The 22026-nt window shown below is 41.1% G+C and overlaps 1 protein-coding gene across 4 annotated transcripts in view; it reads right to left on the minus strand.

Annotated features, from left to right (window-relative positions):
- Positions 1-21694, minus strand: part of LOC310870784 (myocyte-specific enhancer factor 2D-like) — a 28078-nt gene extending 6384 nt beyond the window's left edge. For 2 of the 4 annotated variants that reach the window (XM_083782098.1, XM_083782095.1), the window contains exons 1-9: positions 21511-21694; positions 13775-14217; positions 8388-8591; positions 7310-7447; positions 6792-7008; positions 5381-5437; positions 3804-3985; positions 1165-1294; positions 687-918 (exon numbers count right to left, since the gene is read on the minus strand). In XM_083782098.1, coding sequence (XP_083638224.1) covers positions 687-918; positions 1165-1294; positions 3804-3985; positions 5381-5437; positions 6792-7008; positions 7310-7447; positions 8388-8591; positions 13775-13828 — 1214 coding nt within the window. In that variant the 5' untranslated portion in view covers positions 13829-14217; positions 21511-21694. The remainder of the gene's footprint in view (positions 1-686; positions 919-1164; positions 1295-3803; positions 3986-5380; positions 5438-6791; positions 7009-7309; positions 7448-8387; positions 8592-13774; positions 14218-21510) is intronic. The other 2 variants (XM_083782096.1, XM_083782097.1) reach the window with 2 other exon arrangements.
- Positions 21695-22026: the final 332 nt, after the last annotated feature.

The raw sequence follows: 22026 nt of genomic DNA on the forward strand, positions 1-22026 counted from the left end.
GGCATTTAGTTAAATAATGTCTGGCCCTAGTTCTGTATTCCGACCTGAACAGTGCCGTGCCGGGTTATGAGTGGCAATTGACGTAGTTCCACTGTCCGCAATCCACAGAGATGTGTAGTGTACATGTAATATGTATATAATGCATCTTGTATTTGTAATATAGCATAAACTAATTGTGGAGCATTCTATGTCCAAGACTGCTGACACTTTGAGACAATCAACTACAACCATCTCACCAACTATGTCCATTATAACACATCATCTCCATTCTCCCTCCTTGCTACCGCACAGTTCACAAAAGCACTGTATGTCAACTCCATGTCCTAAATGTTAGGGTACCGGTTAAAATGAAGATATGAAGAAACTGAGATGGTGAGATGCTGGTGAGAGACCAATTCACCAATTCAGGAAATGTGAATTGCTAGCATAGTTATGGTATGGGGACTCCATGCTAGCTGACTTGGAGTCAGCAGCATTGCATTAAAAAAAATAAAACAAAAATCAACGTTGCCCAGAGGATTGATTGATCGTACACAAGGGCTGTCGGTTTGCCAAAAATGTCTTAGCCACCAGGTTCATCCCGGCCACAGGCCAAGGATGATGGTAGCGATTTTTTGGAAACACAACCCAGATGCTTGGAAAAGGCTGTGAGGTCAGTGAGATAATTAAGAATCAATTGTACTTACACCAGGTTACTGAGTGACGCGAGATTGAGCTGTTGCTGTTGCTGCTGTTGTTGCTGCTGTTGTTGTTGCTGCTGCTGCTGTTGCTGCTGCTGTTGCTGCTGCTGTTGCTGCTGTTGCTGTGATTGTTGCTGCTGTTGCTGATTAACCGACTGTTGCCATGCCGCCGGCAACAGGCCTCCAGGTGACGTCAGGGCATGTAAAGCTGTTATGTCAGCACTCGTCAGCTGGTACTCTAGGAACCACAAATAAAAATCATGAATCTGAAGCAATTCCTCCTCTGAATTTTCCTTAAATGACACATTCTTCCAACCGCGGTTCATGAACAAAGTTTAGCTCTGTACAGCATGTCACCCTCACCAACAACACGCAGATACAGTAGATAAGCAGATACAGTAGCAGATACAAGAAAGGACATACATAGAAGGGGAAAAGAACTGAATGAGTTTTAATTCAGAGTATATGTTTATTATAATTTTACCTGTGTTGTAAGCTGTGGGCATAGCCGAGAAAGGCAGGCCCTGTGCTAGGAGGCTAGGCGTGGCCACAGAGACCACTGGCGTAGTGAGCGTTTGTGCCACCTGGGTAGCTGCTGCTAACCGCTGGGCGTTCTGCCAGAAAGGAAAACAGGAGGTTAGATGCAATAAATACCCAAGAAAAATGTTGGTGTGAATCAATCAGAATATTGTCTTGAATGAATGCAACTTTTTGACATGCTTGAAATGAAAATGTGAATCAGGCTGGATTCATACATGGTATAGTGTGTGGAGTGAACCTTTAACATGTTTGTTTGTTTGTTTAATAATTGACTTGAGGATGACGTAAAAAAAATAAGCAAAAGAACCCCAACCTATGAATTACTAATGAGGTGGACATTGTATGAATTATTAAGCTAACAAAAGTAGTCTGTGGTTCCACTGCATACTGTCGCAGTGCTGCACTGTTTCTTAATCTGTGGCTGTGCTTTGACTTTTATGAAACCAGACTAAACCTTTAAGGAGACTTATTAAAATCAGATCATAGCAAAAAGGCTATAGGTTATAGAAACAAATGCGTAGTAAAAATAATAATAATAATAAAGTAAAGTATACAGTATTGTCAAACCCGTGACAGAAACATATAGCTGACTGTAATGCTGAATTAACAGAGTCAAATTTGAACTGGTTGTGGACAGTCACTGGGTTCCACACATTGCCAATGCAGCAATGAGTGTCTCTCTAGTCTCTCTACTAGAAAAAGAAAAAGGTGGTACTTGCAGGTTTTTACATCCTTTTGTATCATAAATAACAAAACAAGTATTCAGTGGTACAGTGGGTGGTACAGTAGGTGAAAATGAGAACCAGTGTGGGATTTTGGCGAACAAGAAACATGCATGTGAAAAGACATCCATGCTTTCAAGTGTTTCAAGTGAGATCTCAATCAAGCAGAAAGTGTTTCGTCAGTGTTGCTCTGTTTGTAAGCGTAGCCTACCGTGGAGTTTTGCATTTACAAATTGAGAGAGAGAACTAGCATTTGTTTAACGATCATACGAGTATGATCCTCGGACTGTACACAATCATGCTGGAACCACAAAACAATGAGCCTTGAATCACATGCAGTCCGGTGACGGGCCCGAACTGCCAGTTTGCCGAGATCAAAAGGGAAAAACTATCGTTTCTTAGGCACACGTATGAGGACATTGCATCCATGCTAATGTGGAGGCAGTCGATGGCAAATCAACTCATGCGAGTGATTGACATGGGGAAATTCACCTCGTTCACCAATTCCAGCTCATCCTCTGTCTGCAAAAGGTGGTAACAGAGAGGGTTACAACTCTGGCCTGTGGTTACTGTACTGTAGCTATAAAAAATAATAACAAAATAACAAAACCTAAAAAGCCATATAAAAAACTAAATGACAGTCAAATCTATGCCTAAAAAATAACTGTGTGTGTGTGTGTGTGTGTGTGTGTGTGGGGGGTGTCCATTGTTTGTCCCACATTATACAAATACTAAACAATAATAGTATAAACAATTTTATGCTTTAACCTAAATATAACCTTAATATCTGTTAATCTTAAGGTGACTTGACAAACTTGTTCAGACTAGTCTGACTGCTTAATACTGTCAGATTGCAACAGACTAGAATTTTTTAATCAGCACAAAACCATTCACCCGACGAAACATAATTCTTTCCCAGTCGCTTATAATAAGCAGAACTGGCAACACTGCAAACTGCGTGCGCTGCAGGCTGCTATTTGCAATTTTCAAAAAGCAGCCTGCAGTGCAGTTTGCAGTGTTACCAGCTCTGCTTATTATAAGCGACTTTGGGCTAGTTTTCCTGTAATGTTCCATAGATTAATATTCATAGTTGCTTTAGTTTGGGCTTATTTCTGAAGTGCAGTTGCTTATTTGGGCTTGCTTTCATGATTCTTTTAGAAAATAGCGGATGTAATACAGTGGAGTATTTATTTTTTTTATTTTTTTTAAGATATTTTTTTGCGGCTTACGCCTTTTATTGATTTTTTTGAAGGGACAGACAGTAGGCTGACAGGAAACGGGAGAGAGATGGGGGGATGACATGCAGTAAAGGCCGTGTCGGGTCCGGGAGTCGAACCCGCGGCACACCGCGACTGGATTACCAGTCCGGTGCCCAGACCGTTACGCTACGGCCTGGGCTCAGTGGAGTATTTATTTACCCCCGTATCACTACAACACGGATAGCATCGGCTACCGAGGGTCACCAGCCGACCGAACATGTTCGGTTCTTGCCGAAAAAAAAAAAGAACAACAAATCAGACAGCTGTATACAATGAGGTAAATGCATTATTTTTGTGGCACATGTTTTGCTGGTACTGACAGTAAATCATTCTTTAATTCACTGTCCGTTTAGAGTATGCCTTTTGTTTGACATATTGAAATCATATACTTTTATTGCTATGTTTATATTGCTATAAACATTTCTCCACCAACTCCAAGATAATATATCATAGCTGCAACGTTATGCTTGCTTGGTTAGTCTGGCAAGTACCTGGCCACTAAAGACAAGAACAGTTTAGTGAGAGACGGACAAGATTAAGCCCATGAACTTAGTTAAGCGAGTCAGCCCTCGTGAAGACGGGTTCGGCGTGTTTAAGCTCACCATCTGCATGAGGTTCTTTCCCCCCTGTGAGGTGATGACCCTCAGGTCTGGCTTGCGGCTGTTGGCCATCTGGGGGCTGGGGGGCGGCGGTGGAGACTTGGCCGGAACTACTTTCCCCAGGCTGTTGCCATTGGAGACTGAGAGGAGGCCTGGGGAGGCCCTGGCACTGATGTATCCGTTTGCTGCAGGGGAAAGGAAACAGGTGAAGCTGAATGGAAATCAATGACAAAGCCCAGGCGTGTAAAGGAACGAACAAAGTAGTATACATACGTACATACTGTAGTATATTGACGACAAAACATTCAGGAAAGGCTAAAAGTTGTGAGAACATTCAAATGTTTTGGCAAACAGTGTCCGTTGAGGTCACATTAGCATAAAGGAAAAAACTAAAAAAGATGAAAATCAACTTTACGGGTAAACTTCAAGAAAATGTTTGAATCATAATGCCAATAGGCCGCTAGGAAGTTGGTTCAATGGAGCATATAACCTTGTAGAAATTGAACAGTTTCTGTTCAGATGTTAATAATATTCAAACCTTCAGCCAAGTTACTGATTGATTACCTCTACATTATCTTAATAATTATTTCTCATGATGCTTTGTCCCTTGGCTTTCAACTTTAACCCATTTTGACCTGAGATCAGATTCTAAAAATGTCTTCTACATCCTGACAGTTTTCTGTCATTCGTTCTTCGATTTTTCAAAAATAGCAGACCTACAAGCTCGTAGCGCCACTTGGTGGTGCGCTATGAGCTTGTAGATCTGCTATTTTTCAATAGCTAAAGCATAACATAATCTAACACCAAAAAGGGTTCCCGCCCAAAATGGGTTTTATAATAGTAATCCAGAATTAAATTAATTATTGAAATGCATAAAAGTTCTCCATTTTATTTATATCCATCAAGACAATCCATTCCTTATGACACATTTATAGATCGGCTGCCACAGTATTGTGCTGTGTTTGTACTCAATATAGTTGTTTATAGTTTATGTACATGAAATTTCGTTGTTTCATGTAAGCAATGACAAATAAAGATCTATCTATCTATCTAGTTGCAAATTCAAGTTTGTATGTAAGTTTAGAACACACTACCCTGATGATTCCTCTACGCCTTGGTTCAAATAAGTAAAGAGGCCGTGCTTAGCATACTGTAGTATGTAGAGGTCATTGAGGAATTTATGATGAAATGCATAACACATTTAAGGTATGAAAACACTATCTGCCGGTATCAGCACATTCAATTAAAGACGTTTTAATACCTTTTATGTTTTGAAAGATTTTTTAAATGTGGCACAAATCTTTTAATATATATTCTTTCAGAGTGGACGTCTTTAACTAAAATCTTTGCTCCTTGATCTTTGAAAAAGGTTGAGCACCACTGACAGAAACATTTGTAGTATCTGGTCTCCATTTCAGACCACTTTTGCATAAAATCGCTAGATAGCAATGCTAATGCAGAATTGCCTACTTACAGGGATTAGTTGGATGGGCTACGGTTGCACACATACTGTATGTCCCACTCATAAAACTGAGATGACATATAACTGATTATGAATTAGGTAATTCACAAATACTTACGGACTGGACTTGGGCAACCCCCATTCGAATTATTCAGGTCACCTCCGAGAAGAGCCCCTGTTGAAACGAGAGAAAACCGTCAGACTACACGAGTAAGTAGCCTGGAAAATAACAAGCGATTTATCTTTCGCTTAAATAACACAAAGATTGGGAAGGCCGCTTCTTATCACCTAACAGTGGGAGTTTATCCGGTAGGACATAGCACATGGATGGAACATGTTATTCCAACCAGTTAATTTCCCCTCCATCAGGCGCCCCAGCTGACCAGGGGGAGGCAGTATAGAGAGACCAGGTTTATTGTTTTTTTGTGAGGTTACCTACCCTCACAATTATTAGTATTATTAACTAGTAAGATGGATATTGAAAAACCCACATACCGGTAGTCTGATAACATAAAAAATGTCAACTGTATCGACATTATAAAGGTCTTTTAACAAGGGGAGCGACTGATGCGGAAGAGGCCACAATCCAGAGAAACTGTCACGTTCATGCTAGTCTCACACCCGCATCATGTCTGTCACTGAGTTGAACTGAGCTGAAATTTCTTCCATGTGAAGTGTAGAAACACATCTATTCACATGACTCCACGGATCCAAGCGAGTATGCAGGCATGCTGCCTGACTGTGTGAAAAGACCTTAATATACTGAGTAAATCCATGTATGCAAGTATCTGAATAATACAAAATAAGTACATAGATCTAAGGTAGCATCTCAGTATTTAGTAAATTATAATCTATTAATTTGGCTTTAAAGTATGAGGAACGTTTTGAGCTCAATGCGTTTGTTTGTCTTTGTTCCCTTCATGCTACCTATTCTCCTTCTTATTCAAATATATTTCAATCACTCCACAATTTAACAAAATGATTTGTTTGCGTGACAGTAAAATGTATTATAACAAATTTCCTTCCAGTGTCGATTCTAATCACTCATATGCAATTTAATTTTCTATTCCCTGTGTGTTTGGAGGTCATTTGCAGAAGATTCCAAACTGTAATTTGATGCCACTCATGGAAAATGATTTATCAAGCACTGCCTGATCTGTGAGTTTCCACACTGTCAAATCTTGGTTGATGAATGAGCTATATTTAGATGCTTATTTTACATGTTTAATTTGTTTATAGAACACGTTCGTCCTTGCAATAACATCTAGCAGATAAAACTTTCAACTGTGATTTTATGACTAAACATTTAAAAAAAACAGTCACAACAATTACATTCTGAAGCACAGGAATGACTAGCCAAGTCAAATACAAACATTAATTGCACAAAGAGGAGACGACGACAATGGAAGACCAGAGAGAGAGCTCAGTTGCTTTCGTGTTACTGTTGGAATTGATGACTTGTTAAGTCAAGGCATGCATGACTTCATTCTTAGCACAATCATTAGAATGCCCCTAGATCCTTTCCTCACCTGCGCTGGCCGGTCGCTGTGGCAACCCAGGAGATACCGTGTTCCTCTGAAGCGCTGGTTGCTGAGGCGACAGCAGGTGAGGATCGGAAAGTGAAGACGAGGTCACGTAGGAGGTGGTCACCAGGGCGTTGCCAGGGTTACTGAACTGTAACGTGTTCTGATTCGATGCCTGGATGGTGACTGGCATGGAGAATGTAGGGGGCTGGGCTGTAGACTGCTAGAATGGAAAGAGAAAACTTCAGTTTTAGTCACCACCACGGCTTACTGGTCCTAGGAGAGGTAGCATACCGTAATTATGGCTTTGCTCATATCACCTCACACAGGTATGTATCATCAAGTATAAAAATGTCAAAGTCAAATGACGGCAGATGAAATAAAATCCCACATTACTTTGAAATACTTCAACTCTGCAACTCTCGTCTTCTCGACTGACATTGTTTGGAAATATGTATTTCTCGAATCAGTGGAAGATCTGTAATGTTTGTAGAGTGACAACGTATAAATTAGGACAGACTTACTCCATAACGTTTGAAGAGTATGTCCAAGTCCTCAGTTGTCTTGCGGTACTTGTCATCGTTTAAAGGACTTTGATCGATGGAATCCTCTCCATCGGGCTCTGGGCTGTCACATCCATTAAAACCTTTCTTTCTCAACGTCTGAAGGCAAGAGAATTTCAGGTTAACAGGGAGGAATTTCAGTTACTTTGAGTAACCCATTTAATTTTTTAATAATCTAATTATTAAGGTGTGAATAAGAAAATCTATTTAGATTTTAGTCAAAAGCAGATCAAACAACATTACCACATGTGAGAGGAAACATGTTTTCCTAAACAGCAACAACATATATTTTGCAAATAATTCAGATAATACTAGTAATAATCATAATACTTTCTATTATTGAAATTTTAAAATTGCATAATTTGTTTCATTATACAAAGCACAATCATAATCCCACTAAAATACAAGCTTTCTTGTACACATGTTACACCACCGTCCACCACACAAACACAAATGTCATCGTGATTTACTGACATTTGCTTGTTTGATAAAGCATGATATATAAAATTAAAAAAAAGAAACATGAAGTGCCGTGATTTTTGTACTTTTTCCAATTTCTCATGTGTTTAAGAGGTGACAGTACTTCATTAGACCCCTTGGTGTGGTTGTTATGTGCAATGATGTCTTCCCTTTGTATTTAGGGTTTCTTCCTGGAGGCTGAAACCTTGACAGTCAAACATGCCAATGAAAAAAAGAGTAATATAGTGACATCACACTAACACCTCCCCCTTTATCATAGAACAACAGCTGGGGCTTCAGTTCAGGTGGATCACCACCCATCACCACCACCCACTAGGCAAACCAGGCATACTTAATGAACTGGTGAGCGTGCACACATAAAAACGACATTTTAACAAATACTGTACTAACACATTCTTCCTCCTTATATAACAATAAGACCTGATGATCATGTTTTAGGGTGGAAAAAAATCATGGCACTCCATCTTTAAAGTTCGCCTGCGATAGAGGAGTTGAGTATCCCAGACCCAGATATCTCAAGATGATTTGGGAGAGCTCTGTAAATGGTGCGGCGGTTTACCTCAATGATGTCTGCGTTGGTCCGGCTCTCGTGAGGCTCATTGTACTCTGTATATTTGAGCAGGACCTTGTCCATGTCAGTACTGGCGTACTGGAACAGCTTGTTGGAGTGGTTGAAGATGATGAGGGCGATCTCACAGTCACACAACACGCTGAGCTCGTAGGCCTTCTTCATCAAGCCAAACTTCCGCTTGGTGAAGGTCACCTGAGGGGAACAGGGGAGGGGAAACAGATGGCAGTGGGTGTCAAAAAAGAAATATGTAAGGATGGACGCCTTGGAATAAATGGTCCACTGACTGACTGTTGACAATTACAGACACGTTTTGAAGATTAATTGTGACAGATGAACTGAATTACGTACTGTTCTTCTGTGCTCGTTCTCACGTAGTTTCTCTGTTTTCTTTCTACCTGAATGCGGTTTCTCTCATTTGCAACACGGTGCTAATGAGATGGATATTGTATCAGAAAATATGGATTCTATAAATATTCCTCACTAAGCCAATGTCAAGTTATTATCAGCATTCAGTACACTGGCCCGTAATTCGTGTTCATGCTCTGTCCAGTTAGCCCACGGTTTGGTTTGTTTATACTTTGGTTTTAACAATTTTAGTTTGGTTGCAGTAATGTTTGGATATACACACACACACACACACACACACACACACACACACACACACACACACACACACACACACACACACACACACACACACACACACACACACACACACACACACACACACACACACACACACACACACACACACACACACACACACACACACACACACACAGGTCCATCCCAACGAATTAGAATAATCTGAAAAAGTTGATTATTTGCCATAATGTAATAAAAATAAATAAACTTTCATATATTTTAGATTAATTACACAACAACTGAAATAATTCAAGCCTTTTATTGTTTTAATATTGATAATTATGGCGTACAGCTCATGAAAATCAAAAAATCCTATCTCAGTGAATTAGAATATTTTACGAGACAACTAAAGAAATCTTTTTTTAAACGAGAAATGTCGACCATCTGAAAAGTATATGAATGTATGCAATTACTACTTGGACTGGGCTACTTTTTAACCAGGTTTGCTTTGATAACAGCCGTAAATTAAGTTGTATTGTTCAGTCTTATGTCTCACCTTCCTCTTGACAATACAATAGGGGTTCAGGTCAGGCCTGTTGGCTGGTCAGTTAAGCAAGTTAAGTCAGTACACCAGTTACTAGTAGTTTTGGCACTGTGGGCAGGTGCCAAATCGAGCTGGAAAGGAAAATTAGCATCTCCATGAAGCTTGTCAACATACTGAAGCACAATGTACTCTAAAAAGATGGCTGTGTTGAAACCATTGTTAAATTTTCAGTCATGAGTCAGTCAGTGGATCAACACCAGCGGATAACATGGCCTAAATCATCACTGTGTTTTGTCATGTCCAGAGTCTCAACACAACCATCTATTATGATATTTTACAGCACTGTGCTAGCACCTGACGAAGCTCACGGCGAAACGCTTCGTGCTAATACATAAGTTGATGCAGTAAGTTGTCCGTCTCTGTTCCCTGGAGTGTGCAGTCCCTTCTCTGGAAGTTTTTTTCCCCTTTTTGATGTCTATGCCTGCTAACTAGACTTGCACCTCCCACGGGTCTTTTTTGATGTGCAGGAGTCCCCTTTTTTGTCTGTGTGTGTGTGTGTGTGTGTGTGTGTGTGTGTGTGTGTGTGTACACACACACACACACACACACACACACACACACACACACACACACACACACACACACACACACACACACTTTTTTATATATATTTTTGCCTGTTTCTGCCTTTTTATTAATAGGATGAAAGTAGACCGACAGGAAATGGGGAGAGAGATGGGGGGGAAGACACGCGGCAAAGGCTGTCGGGATCGGGCCGTTGGGATCGGGCTGCAGCCTAGGTCTAAGGTGCACACACTTGTATTGAAAAGAATATTGAAAATATTTCCAAAATGTTCTCCTTATTTTGCTTATTAGCAGAAAAAAGAAAGGGTTCTTCCATTCATTCAGACACATTCCAGTATGACTGTATGACAATAAGATTATTGTCTGCCTTTCATTATTTAAGGGGAAACAATTAACATTATTTCACTATTCATTTCACTAACTTCACTGTGTGTAAGAGGGGAGGGACTATCACAAAGAAAAACATCAAATTACAGCAGTAAAACTAGGAACTCTGTATAAGGACTTAAAAATGTGCTTACAACAATATTGTCACTATATGGTGGGTTAGGAAGGTTTGACCAACTGATGGTGGCCCTCCTGAAAAATGGCTCCCACAGCCACGAGGGCGCAAATTTGTGATGCCCCAAATCCCCCAATATATATATCTGCCAAATGTTGCGCTTTTATCAAAGAATTTAAGATGGTTTGATACGTCGAGCTATGCCACCCCACCTCAATAAAGGAGATTCATTCTATGACCAAAATCAAATTCATGTCCAAATGTGCAACATTACTTATATGACTAGGAATTAAAAAAGGGCGGGAAAGATTTATTACGACTGTAGGTCGCAGATTACTATGAAAACCTGCAAAGCCTGTCAGTCAATCCGACACGCCTCCATACTGGTTGTCAGTCCATCACGCCTCGTGACACATCATGCCATAATATACTGTATGGTCGTCACAACACTGACCTCATCAAACCCTAGATAGCCATACATGGAGAAGACTGGCCCTTTAGCTGCATATATGGAGCCGGCCAGCAACTCTACATCTGACCTCAAACCTCAAACCCTTAGATCTCCATATATGGAGCTGACCTAGAGAAAAAACTAACGACAATAGAGAAAAGTCAGAGAACAGAGAAGACTGCACAACAGAAAATATTGTTTGGGTTCATCCTTCTTCAGAATCAGTTTAGTGTCAGATATAGATTATGTAAAGAATTCATCGATGTAAGGTGACTGCAGAGTGCGGACAGCATGATTTTGTCCATCTGAACACAATTTGTGCCCAAGACGCCCACAGACCTAGGAACTACCGCATGTAGTGCTCAGGACATCTGTACACGTCTTGGGGAAGAAAAGAATATTTGTTTTCTTCAAAATGTCCAAATGTGGGTCAAAATGTGGGCACCCCACGTTGCTATTTTGAAAGAATGAAAGGGCACATAATGTGTTCTGATCTTTACATCTGTCTTCACACAGATTATTGTGCATTCTGCCACGGTGATGTTTATGCTACAATATGGAAAAAAAGACAGAACAAAGACAGCTGATATTGTGCAGTGTGTGTCACATTTACAGCGACAGTCATGAGTGTCAATATTTACTTCATTCATGAATGTCAATCAAAAGTATTGAAAACCTTGTACGGTACAAGGTGTCCACCCGACAGCAACTAATATATATAGACAACGTCTATAGTTATAGAATTATAGTAGCTATATCATCATCATACTCGAGGTACTGCACAGGATGTTTGGCACTGCTCTGTACTGCTTGGAAATGAGCTTGTATCTTTTGTCTTTTCTTGTTTAATTCGTCTGAAATGCAACATATTTCCAAACAGCACCTTCGCCGTTTTCTAGCTATTAATTCAATATGAATTGACTTTTGTCCAGAACACCATCTCATATTGCTCAATCGAAGGTTCATGGAGGCTCTGCGCACTTGTCATCTTCAACAAGTTGACACCATGACAAGACCCGCAAACTATTTCAGTGAGAGGCGGGGCTGCTCCATGTGGGTGTGTATGTGGCCCCCAACTGGTCATACGCAGCCGTGTGTCTGTGTGTGTGTGTGTGTGTGTGTGTGTGTGTGTGTGTGTGTGTGTGTGAGGGTGTGTGTGTGTGTGTGTGTGTGTGTGTGTATGTGTGTCACTGTTGCAATGCAGGGAGACTTTTCCACTAGGAAAGAGTCATAGGAGAACGTGCGGCTGGTATCATACCAACAAATACTTCCAGTCATACACTTCCAAGATAAAACTCACGGTGGGGTCACATTACATGGTACACGCCGTAATATATACGTATGTTGTGTTCAGGGGACTCACTTTGAATGGGCAGTTGCTTGGCACAATTTTTCGGGACAATGAACGGGAGGCGGGAGCCAGAGCCAATTCTATTACAGCTAAACAGAACTTTATTGGTGTCCCTTCTGCTGCGTTACCGCAGTCACTCCTGCAATCAGTCACTTTCTTTACACAAAGCCAGCTACACTAAACTGCAGTTACTTTGTCCCCTCGGCCCTCATTATGCATTCCTATTGGCCGGTCGCCAGTTGTTTTTAACACAGATCTTCCTACAATTTAGGCATATAGAAGACACTAAATACAACGTGCAAGATCAGACTATTGGCTAAGGATGTCAGAAATGACAGTGGCAAATGGGAATGTAACAACAAACACAGTTGAATAGTGTGTTGCATAGATGCTCATTCTCATTTGCCGAGCGGCTGTTGTGGAGGTGCGAAGGGTACAGAATTCGACATTTCTAAAAGTGATATCTGCCCAGTATACCCAGTGTAAATTCAGCTTATGATCCATGTGTGTCCATGTTTTGCAGACTTAAGCCTCAAGTCTTTGATGAATGGAAATCGGACGCAGTAGTCCACAAATCTCTGCTTGTGCCATGTCAGCTCAAATACAACACATTCCCTCCAACTATGATGAAGCATTTCTATGCTTTTCTTTTAAGAAATGCTGCCTGTCAACCATGCAAAATACACACAGCACAAGCATGGATGAATATTAACACAAGTACACACTCACAGAACAGTCACATGTGTGCTGGAGGACTGCAGCTGCTACGGAAGGATTGATTGATCTGGAGCAGCTGTCCTGGGGCTCGTGTGACTGAGATGATTGGGCTTCCCGATGCTTACTACCCGATGCTTACCCGATGCTTACTACAACAGTGCAGCACTATCTCTCTCTCTCTCTCTGTTTCTGGCACAACAGCGCCACTTTTGCCCCTACTGGTACTCATAGTCACACACTGGTACTCATAGTCACACACATAGGTTAACACGGACATATAGGTTAACACAGACATTGCTAACACCAAATCTTGTGCTGCTCATGATGTCCTACTCTTTACTGCTGCTGCCAGTCCCTGAAACTGACCCCGACGGGACAGCCAAGACCTCGGAGGTATCATGGGTCTGTGTAGCAACATCTGAGCGAGCCAAGTGTGAGATTATTTCTAATCCATCTATCTAGGTTATTTTTCACAGAATATGTCATAAAATGTAAAGATAACTTTATCCGATGCAAACAAAAAGAGAGAAGAAGCCAAATGCTTAATTTATAATTTGTCGTATGATGGCGTCACATTGTTGCATAGACAATCCACAAGCTCACAGCGCGTCACAATGGAGTAGAAGGGGAGGGAGCTCACCTGCTTGTTCCTTTCATCTGTGATCCGCTGGATCTGAATCTTTTTCCTCCCCATGATGCCTTGCAGTTGCGGAGAAGGATGCTGAGATCAGTCAAGTAGAGAAGTGCCTCTCAGAGGGCGAGAGGGAACGCAGCCTACTACTTGTACAGCCAAACACTCACACACAGGCATGCAAGCAGGGACACACGCGCACACACATTTCTCTGCCCTGGCGTGGTGTGCCAAGGTAAATTACTCTATTGACGAAAGGCTGAGCCAGGCGATGGTGGGCACCGCTGAGTGAGGGGTGCAGGGTGTGTGTGTGTGTGTGTGTGTGTGTGTGTGTGTGTGTGTGTGTGTGTGTGTGTGTGGAGGGGAGTGTCTTAGTTCATTGTTTACTTAAAAGGGACAACACTGGCCAACTTCTCTATTGTTGTAGAGGTGCAGAAAACGTCACTCCTGTCCTGAGAGAGAGAGAGAGAGAGAGAGAGAGAGAGATGAGAGAGAGAGAGAGAGAGAGAGAGAGAGAGAGATTATTCCAATATTAGTTTATATTATCAGTCATATCAGAGGAGGCTAATATAAAGAAATGTGTGCACATGTAGGCACAATGTGTATCAGAGAGATAACAACTGACAAGAGTCCGATAATATGAAGACAATGCATTAATTTGCACAGACTATAAAAGTGTTTTGGTAAATCTAAAATTAGCTATATTTCTGTAGTTACACCACACACAAATAGTAAATTTATAGGAGCAACTGAAATAGCATGTGCAACCACAGACTGTTGCTCAGAAACAAATTACTATTATTATTAATGAGGACAATGGTGTCAGTTCTGTCAGTCAGACAATGTTCCCTCATATAAACAAACACACTTGCAAAGTTGCACACACAGGTGTGTGCACACAATGTCATTCACACACACCCACACAAACATAAAATCAATCTGAAACTACACCTCCCAAAAACTGAGAAAGGAAGTTGTCATCTGTTCATTATTTCCTTCACAAAAACATATTTTAGTTTTCATTTCTGTTAAACAGCAAGCTATATATGGTTCAAATAACTTAAATAAATGAATTGATTTACAGTAGGACAGTAAGTAAGTAAGGACCGAGTACGCAAATAGCGTTTGTTGAGTGTCACTGTTGCGCAGCCCCACACACACGCACACGCACAGACACAGACACAGACACACACACACACACACACACACACACACACACACACAGACACAGACACACACACACACAGACACACACACACGCACACACACACACACACACACACACACACACACGCACACACACAAGGGAGGAGGGCTTGTACACAGTACAGCACCACTCAGTTCAGATGGCTCTGATGTGTAGTTGTATTTTCTATTTACCTGTACACAAGATGTAACAATAAAGCACAACCTTGAATTTTGAAGAATGGTATAGTTCCCCCTTGGTGCCATGGTGACAAGATATTAATTATATTCTACAAGGCTAAAAAAAACAATCAATGGTGTCTTCCTTGGGGGTGGACGGGATGGGGGGGGGGGGGGGGGGGGTGGACGGGTCATAACCGGATAACTTACAATGGATTGAATGTCATACAATGGACCTGAAAATGGGGGTAGCACAGTAGATGGCAATTATTATATTACAATGAAATGTGGAGGGCAATACAGCCTGAGGTCTCAAGACTCAATTCTTTCTGCTGACTCCTCCTAAAGCTTGCACTGTTATGAGAAAGAAAGCCTTAATGTGTTCTCCATTTCCTCTGAATAGGTTGCAGGCAGATTTAAGCTTAAGGAATAGGATAATCTCATTAGTGTAGGGCTGGGTGCAATAACCGCAATATCGCCATACCGCCGGTATGTAACGCATACCGCGGTATCGGGTTCATTACCGCGGTTAAAAAAAGAAAAGTTAATGAAATGAAAAGTGTTAAAAAAAAAGGTTTATCAGACTATAAAGATCAGATTACATAGAGCAGTGATTCCCAAAGTGGGGTTCGGGGTCCGGGGACACCCAGGGTCCTTGAGGCAGTTCCAGGGGGTCCCCAGGGAAATGATGGTTTGGAACCAAATGGACCCTTATGGGTCTGTAACTCTGAGAGTGTACAAATGGAACCAAATGGACCCTAACAGGGTTTATTATCGTGAGAATGATGGCTTCCATTTTCGCATTGCAACTTTTCAGGACTAGAAAGCCTGCAGTTTCTATTAACTTGGATTCTCCATTGATGTCACTGTTGGGTGGGTTTCTGAACTGCCCAAAGCCCTCCTATGTGACACAGACTGGGTAGAAAAAAGATAGGTTGAAAAGTGGTCCTTTAATGATTACCGTCATTATGGTAATCTCACAATTAATATCGCACATACCATACCTGTAACTTTTATTAGCCCTCATTATTATTCCCTTATTTTTTGGGGGCGGTATGGGGGCTGGCAATAACCGCGGTAATACAAATCCCATACCGCCCCAGCCCTACATTAGTGTACTGTCAACTAAGACACAACTTGGGCTAGTTGTGTAAATAAATGTTATATTCCGTTTATGATGTGACAAGAATGTTAATTGAGTAGAAAGCGTCAACTGGTCATGTAGTATGGGTGCTAATCTCTAGTAGTACACTACTACACAGTAAGTATCGCTTTTTGAGCGGAGGATCGCTGTGGATATCATGTCCATCCATCGCATAACTACCAAAGCATGATGTTCTCCAACTGTCCAACTTCATGCTGTTATCTGTACATGAACCCCATCCAGTCTTGACCCTCAAAGCTCATGCTTTTCTGTGGGATATTTGTGAGGTTAAATGGAGAATACTAGTTAGCTGGTGGAGTGTGCTTTAAGCCCTTTGCTTCTGTGATGTGTTCAGAGGATGTGAGAAGTGACTTTGGTGGCCCATGGCCTTTCCTCTGGCACAGGGGTTCCCGAAATGTGGTGCACGCACCCCTTGTGGTGCACGAACGTGCTGGTAAATCTGGTAAAACACTGTTGTAAGGAGATGTATAGAGCAGCTGCAGGAGTATACAGCAGCTGCAGTGACATTCCGTGATTATTTTCCATAATCATATTAAAATATTTATGGTTTTCAGCCAAATACAACGAGACGGGGCACTGGGTGTGCGTCAGCTAGGTCAGGAGGTAACTGGGGGTGCACGGCCAAAAATGTTTCTATCACCACTCTTAGGCCATCATTTCTAGTTGGACACAAGATATCTCAAAACGGAAAGGGCAAACGATCGCGCTTGCTGAGCACACATGTTGTGTGGTGGATGAACATGAACCATTTAGGTAGCCCCATGATGTGCAGCCTATAGTGGCACGCCGCACACCCCCAGCCCAAAATATCAACTTTTGAAAAAGGCAGATTTCTGAATGAATCTTAATGTTTTTCCCCGTTGCTGTGTCCCTCCCTGTCATGCTTTAATATGCAAAAATATATTTAAAAAATGAAAATGAGCATGTGAATATATGGTATCATGTGTCTTGGAAATGAGGAGACATTAATTTAGGCTACAGTGATTCTGACCACAGCACGGCCAATGCATTTAGTCTACCTCTCCTTTCCAGGTGATCTTGTTACGGTGAGCTTTGTTTTCTCCTGAATCCTTTTTTTACTTTCTGTTTCTGTTGACATGTTTATTATTATTACCTATGTTTTTCTCCTTGCTCTCCGTTTCTCTGAACCTCCCTTTTACACCTGTGAACGAGTGATGAGACAATATAATTTATTCTGATTCACTGTTGTGTTGACGTGCAGTTTGGTCATGTTTCAATGACTATGGAGAAAACGAAATGTAAATGTCCTATGTTACAATACAGTGGCCCTAGCATACATACAAAGACCATTTTCCATTATCCAACTCCTGCCGCATATGGCTGAGCAGTTATGTATTCATGGCTGATGGCTGTAAAAGTGGCTTTCCCTGCGGTTTCTGTTGAAAAAACCATATCCTATATAATATACAATTGTCTGAAGTCAGGTAAAAGCTGCTTCAGAAGGTGTTTTATTATAAATGTTAAATGAAACAAAAGGTCCACTGACTGTTGTATGATGCCACACTCAAAACCTTCTCTATTTTGGATTGAGAAGTGCTTGAGAAATTGTCACAGCAGCTCTTTGCTTATAGGCCATGGCAATTTAACAATCTGTGGTATTGGCAATAATAATGAAATGATCTCCAAGGGTTTCGATTGCTGTAATGATTTCTATTATCAAACATTATATGCACTCAGAGTCAGACTAGCACTTAATCAGGAGCATGTACAGCACACTAATATTGTTCCGTGCTGTGCATAGATGGCGCTTTTATGTCTATTAGGGCCCTATTCCCGAGCAGGCCACATCAGAAATCATTCAGTCATTAGCTCTAACTTACTGAAAATCGCTGACCCTGAACAATTACCACAACAAGACATGTTGTAGAAACTGCCACTGCCAGAAGCAAACATGATTAAAACATACTGACTCTCCAAACTTTGCAACTGTCAGGCTACAATATTATCTTTAATTTGCTATGGACTGGTGTGAGTGGGGCAGCCATTCAGAACCCGGGTGCAGCCTTATTCTGCCCACCAACCTCTGCATGGCTGACCCCTCATTACTGTAATTGTCACGTTCATCCGTCCTCGACACCCTCAAGGCTCTGATGGTTCAATTAAGAGCAAGCTAGAGGACCGATTGGATGCCAAGATAATGAGGTCGCTACTTGGGTCAAAATTCTGTGACATGAAGGAAACAAGAACCCAGTCAACCCCAAACTAGAGATGACTCAAGACAGACACCTGTACTGATGGAAAATGAACAACTTTGGGATGTGCAAATTCTGCCTCATTGTCTTTGGAGGACAGGAATCTGCCACCTTGGTTAACCACTTGAGTAGATAAAACAATATATACATTGTTGAGTGTTCCCGTAAAACAATAGGGTGTAAGCCCTAATATGACTATAGCTAAAGTTCTACAGGCGCACTCTGCTATTTCTTTTTGCAACATAGATGCGAGGGCCGCTATGCCCTCACACCTTTTGGTCGGATATGCCCAAATTATGAGTGTATGAGAGGCACCCAGGGGAATAGCTCACCTAAAGTCACCTCGGCCATTAATCCGGCAGTATGGTAGACCGGTCTCTACCTGGTATTCCTAAACGTAAACTCAGTAAACTATGCCTAACCTTATTCCTACCATATTCCTAACCTTAACCTCAGTAAAACGGTGCAAAAACCTATGCCTATTCCTAATCTTAACTTCAGTAAAACTAATAATAATTATTATTATTATTATTTTCAAATGATTACTTTTTTGAAAATGTACACAAAAATGGGCACCAGGCTGGGACAAATGGGCATTTGCTTGAATCACCCAATTTGATTTAATTTGATGATGACTTTACTACCCGAAGATGGACAACTTGTGTGATTTAAAGTTAATGATGACTTGTAACATCACCCACAAAATAAAAATAAACTTTCTGCTGACAAAAAGGAATACAAGATGTCTAACACCAAAATTGATTGTCTAATCTTTATGTAGCCTACAAGCATGATTGACAGTAATTACATTGGAAGGTGTCTAGTTTTTCTTTCTTAGGAATCTTATTGCTGAATCTACTTTTACCATTACCTAACCATGAATCAAAGTTTTGCTTCCCCACCTTATGGCCTCTGCAGTTCCAGAACACAATTATAGGTTTACACACGTGCTATAACTACAGAATTCAAACCAGATTTACAACAAATATAGACTTCTGCACATAAATCATTGTCAAGATTTTGTGTAATATGACAGTGTTTGACAAATTATATCACCCTGACCACAAAAAAACAGTTCCCCAGAGGAGACAAACACATAAAAAAGATTATAACGTCATATTTAAAGTCACTTTTATGATCTGCATGAACCAAAGTATTAAAATTAAACTTTTAGTTAAAGGGAATGGTGAACTTGAATCACCTTCAAGTTCACCATAAAATGATCATTAGCAGACAACAGTAGCCCTTTTAAAACCTTCTGTGCTGACCGATTCCCCTGCACTGTTACCCATTTCAATTTAGCTGAATCAGAGAGAACTACAGAAAGGAAAGCATATCGTTAATACCACCTACTCCAATTTGAGAGTGATAAAGTCACAGTTGTTCACCTATAACTTTTCATTTAAATGATTGATACATTATAGGTCCCTTTAGCCAATGTGCATACGCCGTGCAGACTTACAATGAGTGACCAGGTACTGAACTCTCTGCCTTGCTCAATGACACTTCATGACCGGTTGTGGATAATGCCTATATTGAACCTGTGATGTTCTGATCACAGTACACAGTCTTTTTAACCATGAAGTGTTGTGCCCTAACCACACCAGAGGGTCGCCCCTTGTCAGGAGATATCTTACTGTTGCTCATGCCTGGATGCAGAAATAGATTTATGGAACTTCCAGAACATAGTCTTTAACTTTCCTTTTGTTTCATCAGGCTTTAACAATTAAAACACATCATAGAGATGATTAGTATTACAATAAACAAGCTGTGGTTCATTTCACACGTTACACCGAGCTCCTTGTATCTGCTAACATGGCCCAGATGCCCTGGAGCCTGTCTTTTGTGCTTTCTCTGTTCATATGAGTGGAGCTGAACTTCCCTACATTAGATGACTCCATCAGTGTTGGGGGTGTACTATGGTGCATGACACTGTCAAACTGGCCTACTTCTGGCCAACAGCTTTAGTATGCTCTCTTGGGATGCCACAGAAAACTGAATGACACCAAAATGACAAAGTCCTGTGTTAAGCCACAGTACATGCCGTTTAATGTATTCCTTATGGAAGTTGCCCATTAAGGCAATGATTGATACAAATATTTGTAAGCTACTATAGTTGCTTCTCTGGGGGAACGTGCACATTTGGCACCAGGTGTAAAAAAGAACTGTTAGGCGAGATTTATATAATTTGATGATTATTATTGTTTTAACCTAACATGTCTGTTCCCAGGGCTTCAAAATATATAAAAAATCTAATTTCATAAATTATTCAATATTACACCGAACGGTTCAACTAACCCTTTCCTCGTATATACGTAGACCTCAAGAACTGAAGAAAAAAAGCTATTTGCTGGGTAGCTTTGAACAAAAGGCCCAGTATCTGTGTAGTTATTGGCTACTTAATTCCATTAGGCTACGGAGCATGTTATTGGAGTGAGCTCCTTGGGATTGGATTTAGGAAAAATAGGGCTAGAAGCTCGGCCACTATTATCATAGATGACTATTACAGTATTACTCAAAACTATGTTATAAATGCCCGTAACTAACGTTATGAAGCGAAGTAGGCCCCCACTGACGGCAGACAGGTAAATAATATGATTTGACAGCTTGGAAGCATTCACGTACAGCCAAATGAGCTGTGCGATTAATTTGACCCATAAACCAAACTGCCTGTTTATCTTGACATAACAAATCGCGGTTTGTAGAATATGACATATACTGTAGCCTATGTGTATACTAGCCATTTCACAATATACGAATCCGACCGACGGACAGCCATTACCTTTTTTGCACTCTCCACAAGTCGGTTCTCGATCTGGAGTACACAATCATTTAAAAATCCTAATAACGGCATCACGACATATGCACTGTAGATTTCGGGCCGTATATACAATGCGAATTTTACGTGTTTCTTTTTTGTTATGTCTACATAATAAATGTAAGCAGTTCTGTCCCTGCGAGAGGAAAAAAGACGCAGGAAGGAAATGTATCATTCCACTTACCCTGAAATGACTGTCCAAAGCCCTCGACAGGCCAATCAATCCGCGTTATAATACGGCGTTTCGTAACTCAAACACATTCAATTATTCAGCTTGAAGCGATGTCGCTATTTACATCCATCCATGGCATTATTTTCTGTTTAATATTCGAAGTAACTATACTGTCTACCCAGGCGATACAGTATAACCAGTGTACGACCGACGTCATTGACATAGTTTATGACTGACGGTGTCGGCGTCCAATGAGAACCCGACTTTGGAGCAGCTCGGCCAATCGCTGAAGTGGGCGGGCCCAGAGGAGAGGACATGACGGAGGTGACGGCCATGTTCTGCCATGGTGTTCGTATCCCTCCGCCTCACTATTTACCTTTTGCATGATTTTGCATGTGGGGGGAAAATGTCACTGTAACCCGACCGTGGAGTAACCCACCTCCTTTCATTAGGAAGGTCCGTTAGGCCATTTGCTTTTTCACATTTGTTACTATAACAGCGGTGTGAACAACAGCTGGGCAGGTCCCA

The sequence above is a fragment of the Protomyctophum parallelum genome (assembly GCF_964188405.1).
Source record: "Protomyctophum parallelum genome assembly, chromosome: 1".
Taxonomy (NCBI): domain Eukaryota; kingdom Metazoa; phylum Chordata; class Actinopteri; order Myctophiformes; family Myctophidae; genus Protomyctophum; species Protomyctophum parallelum.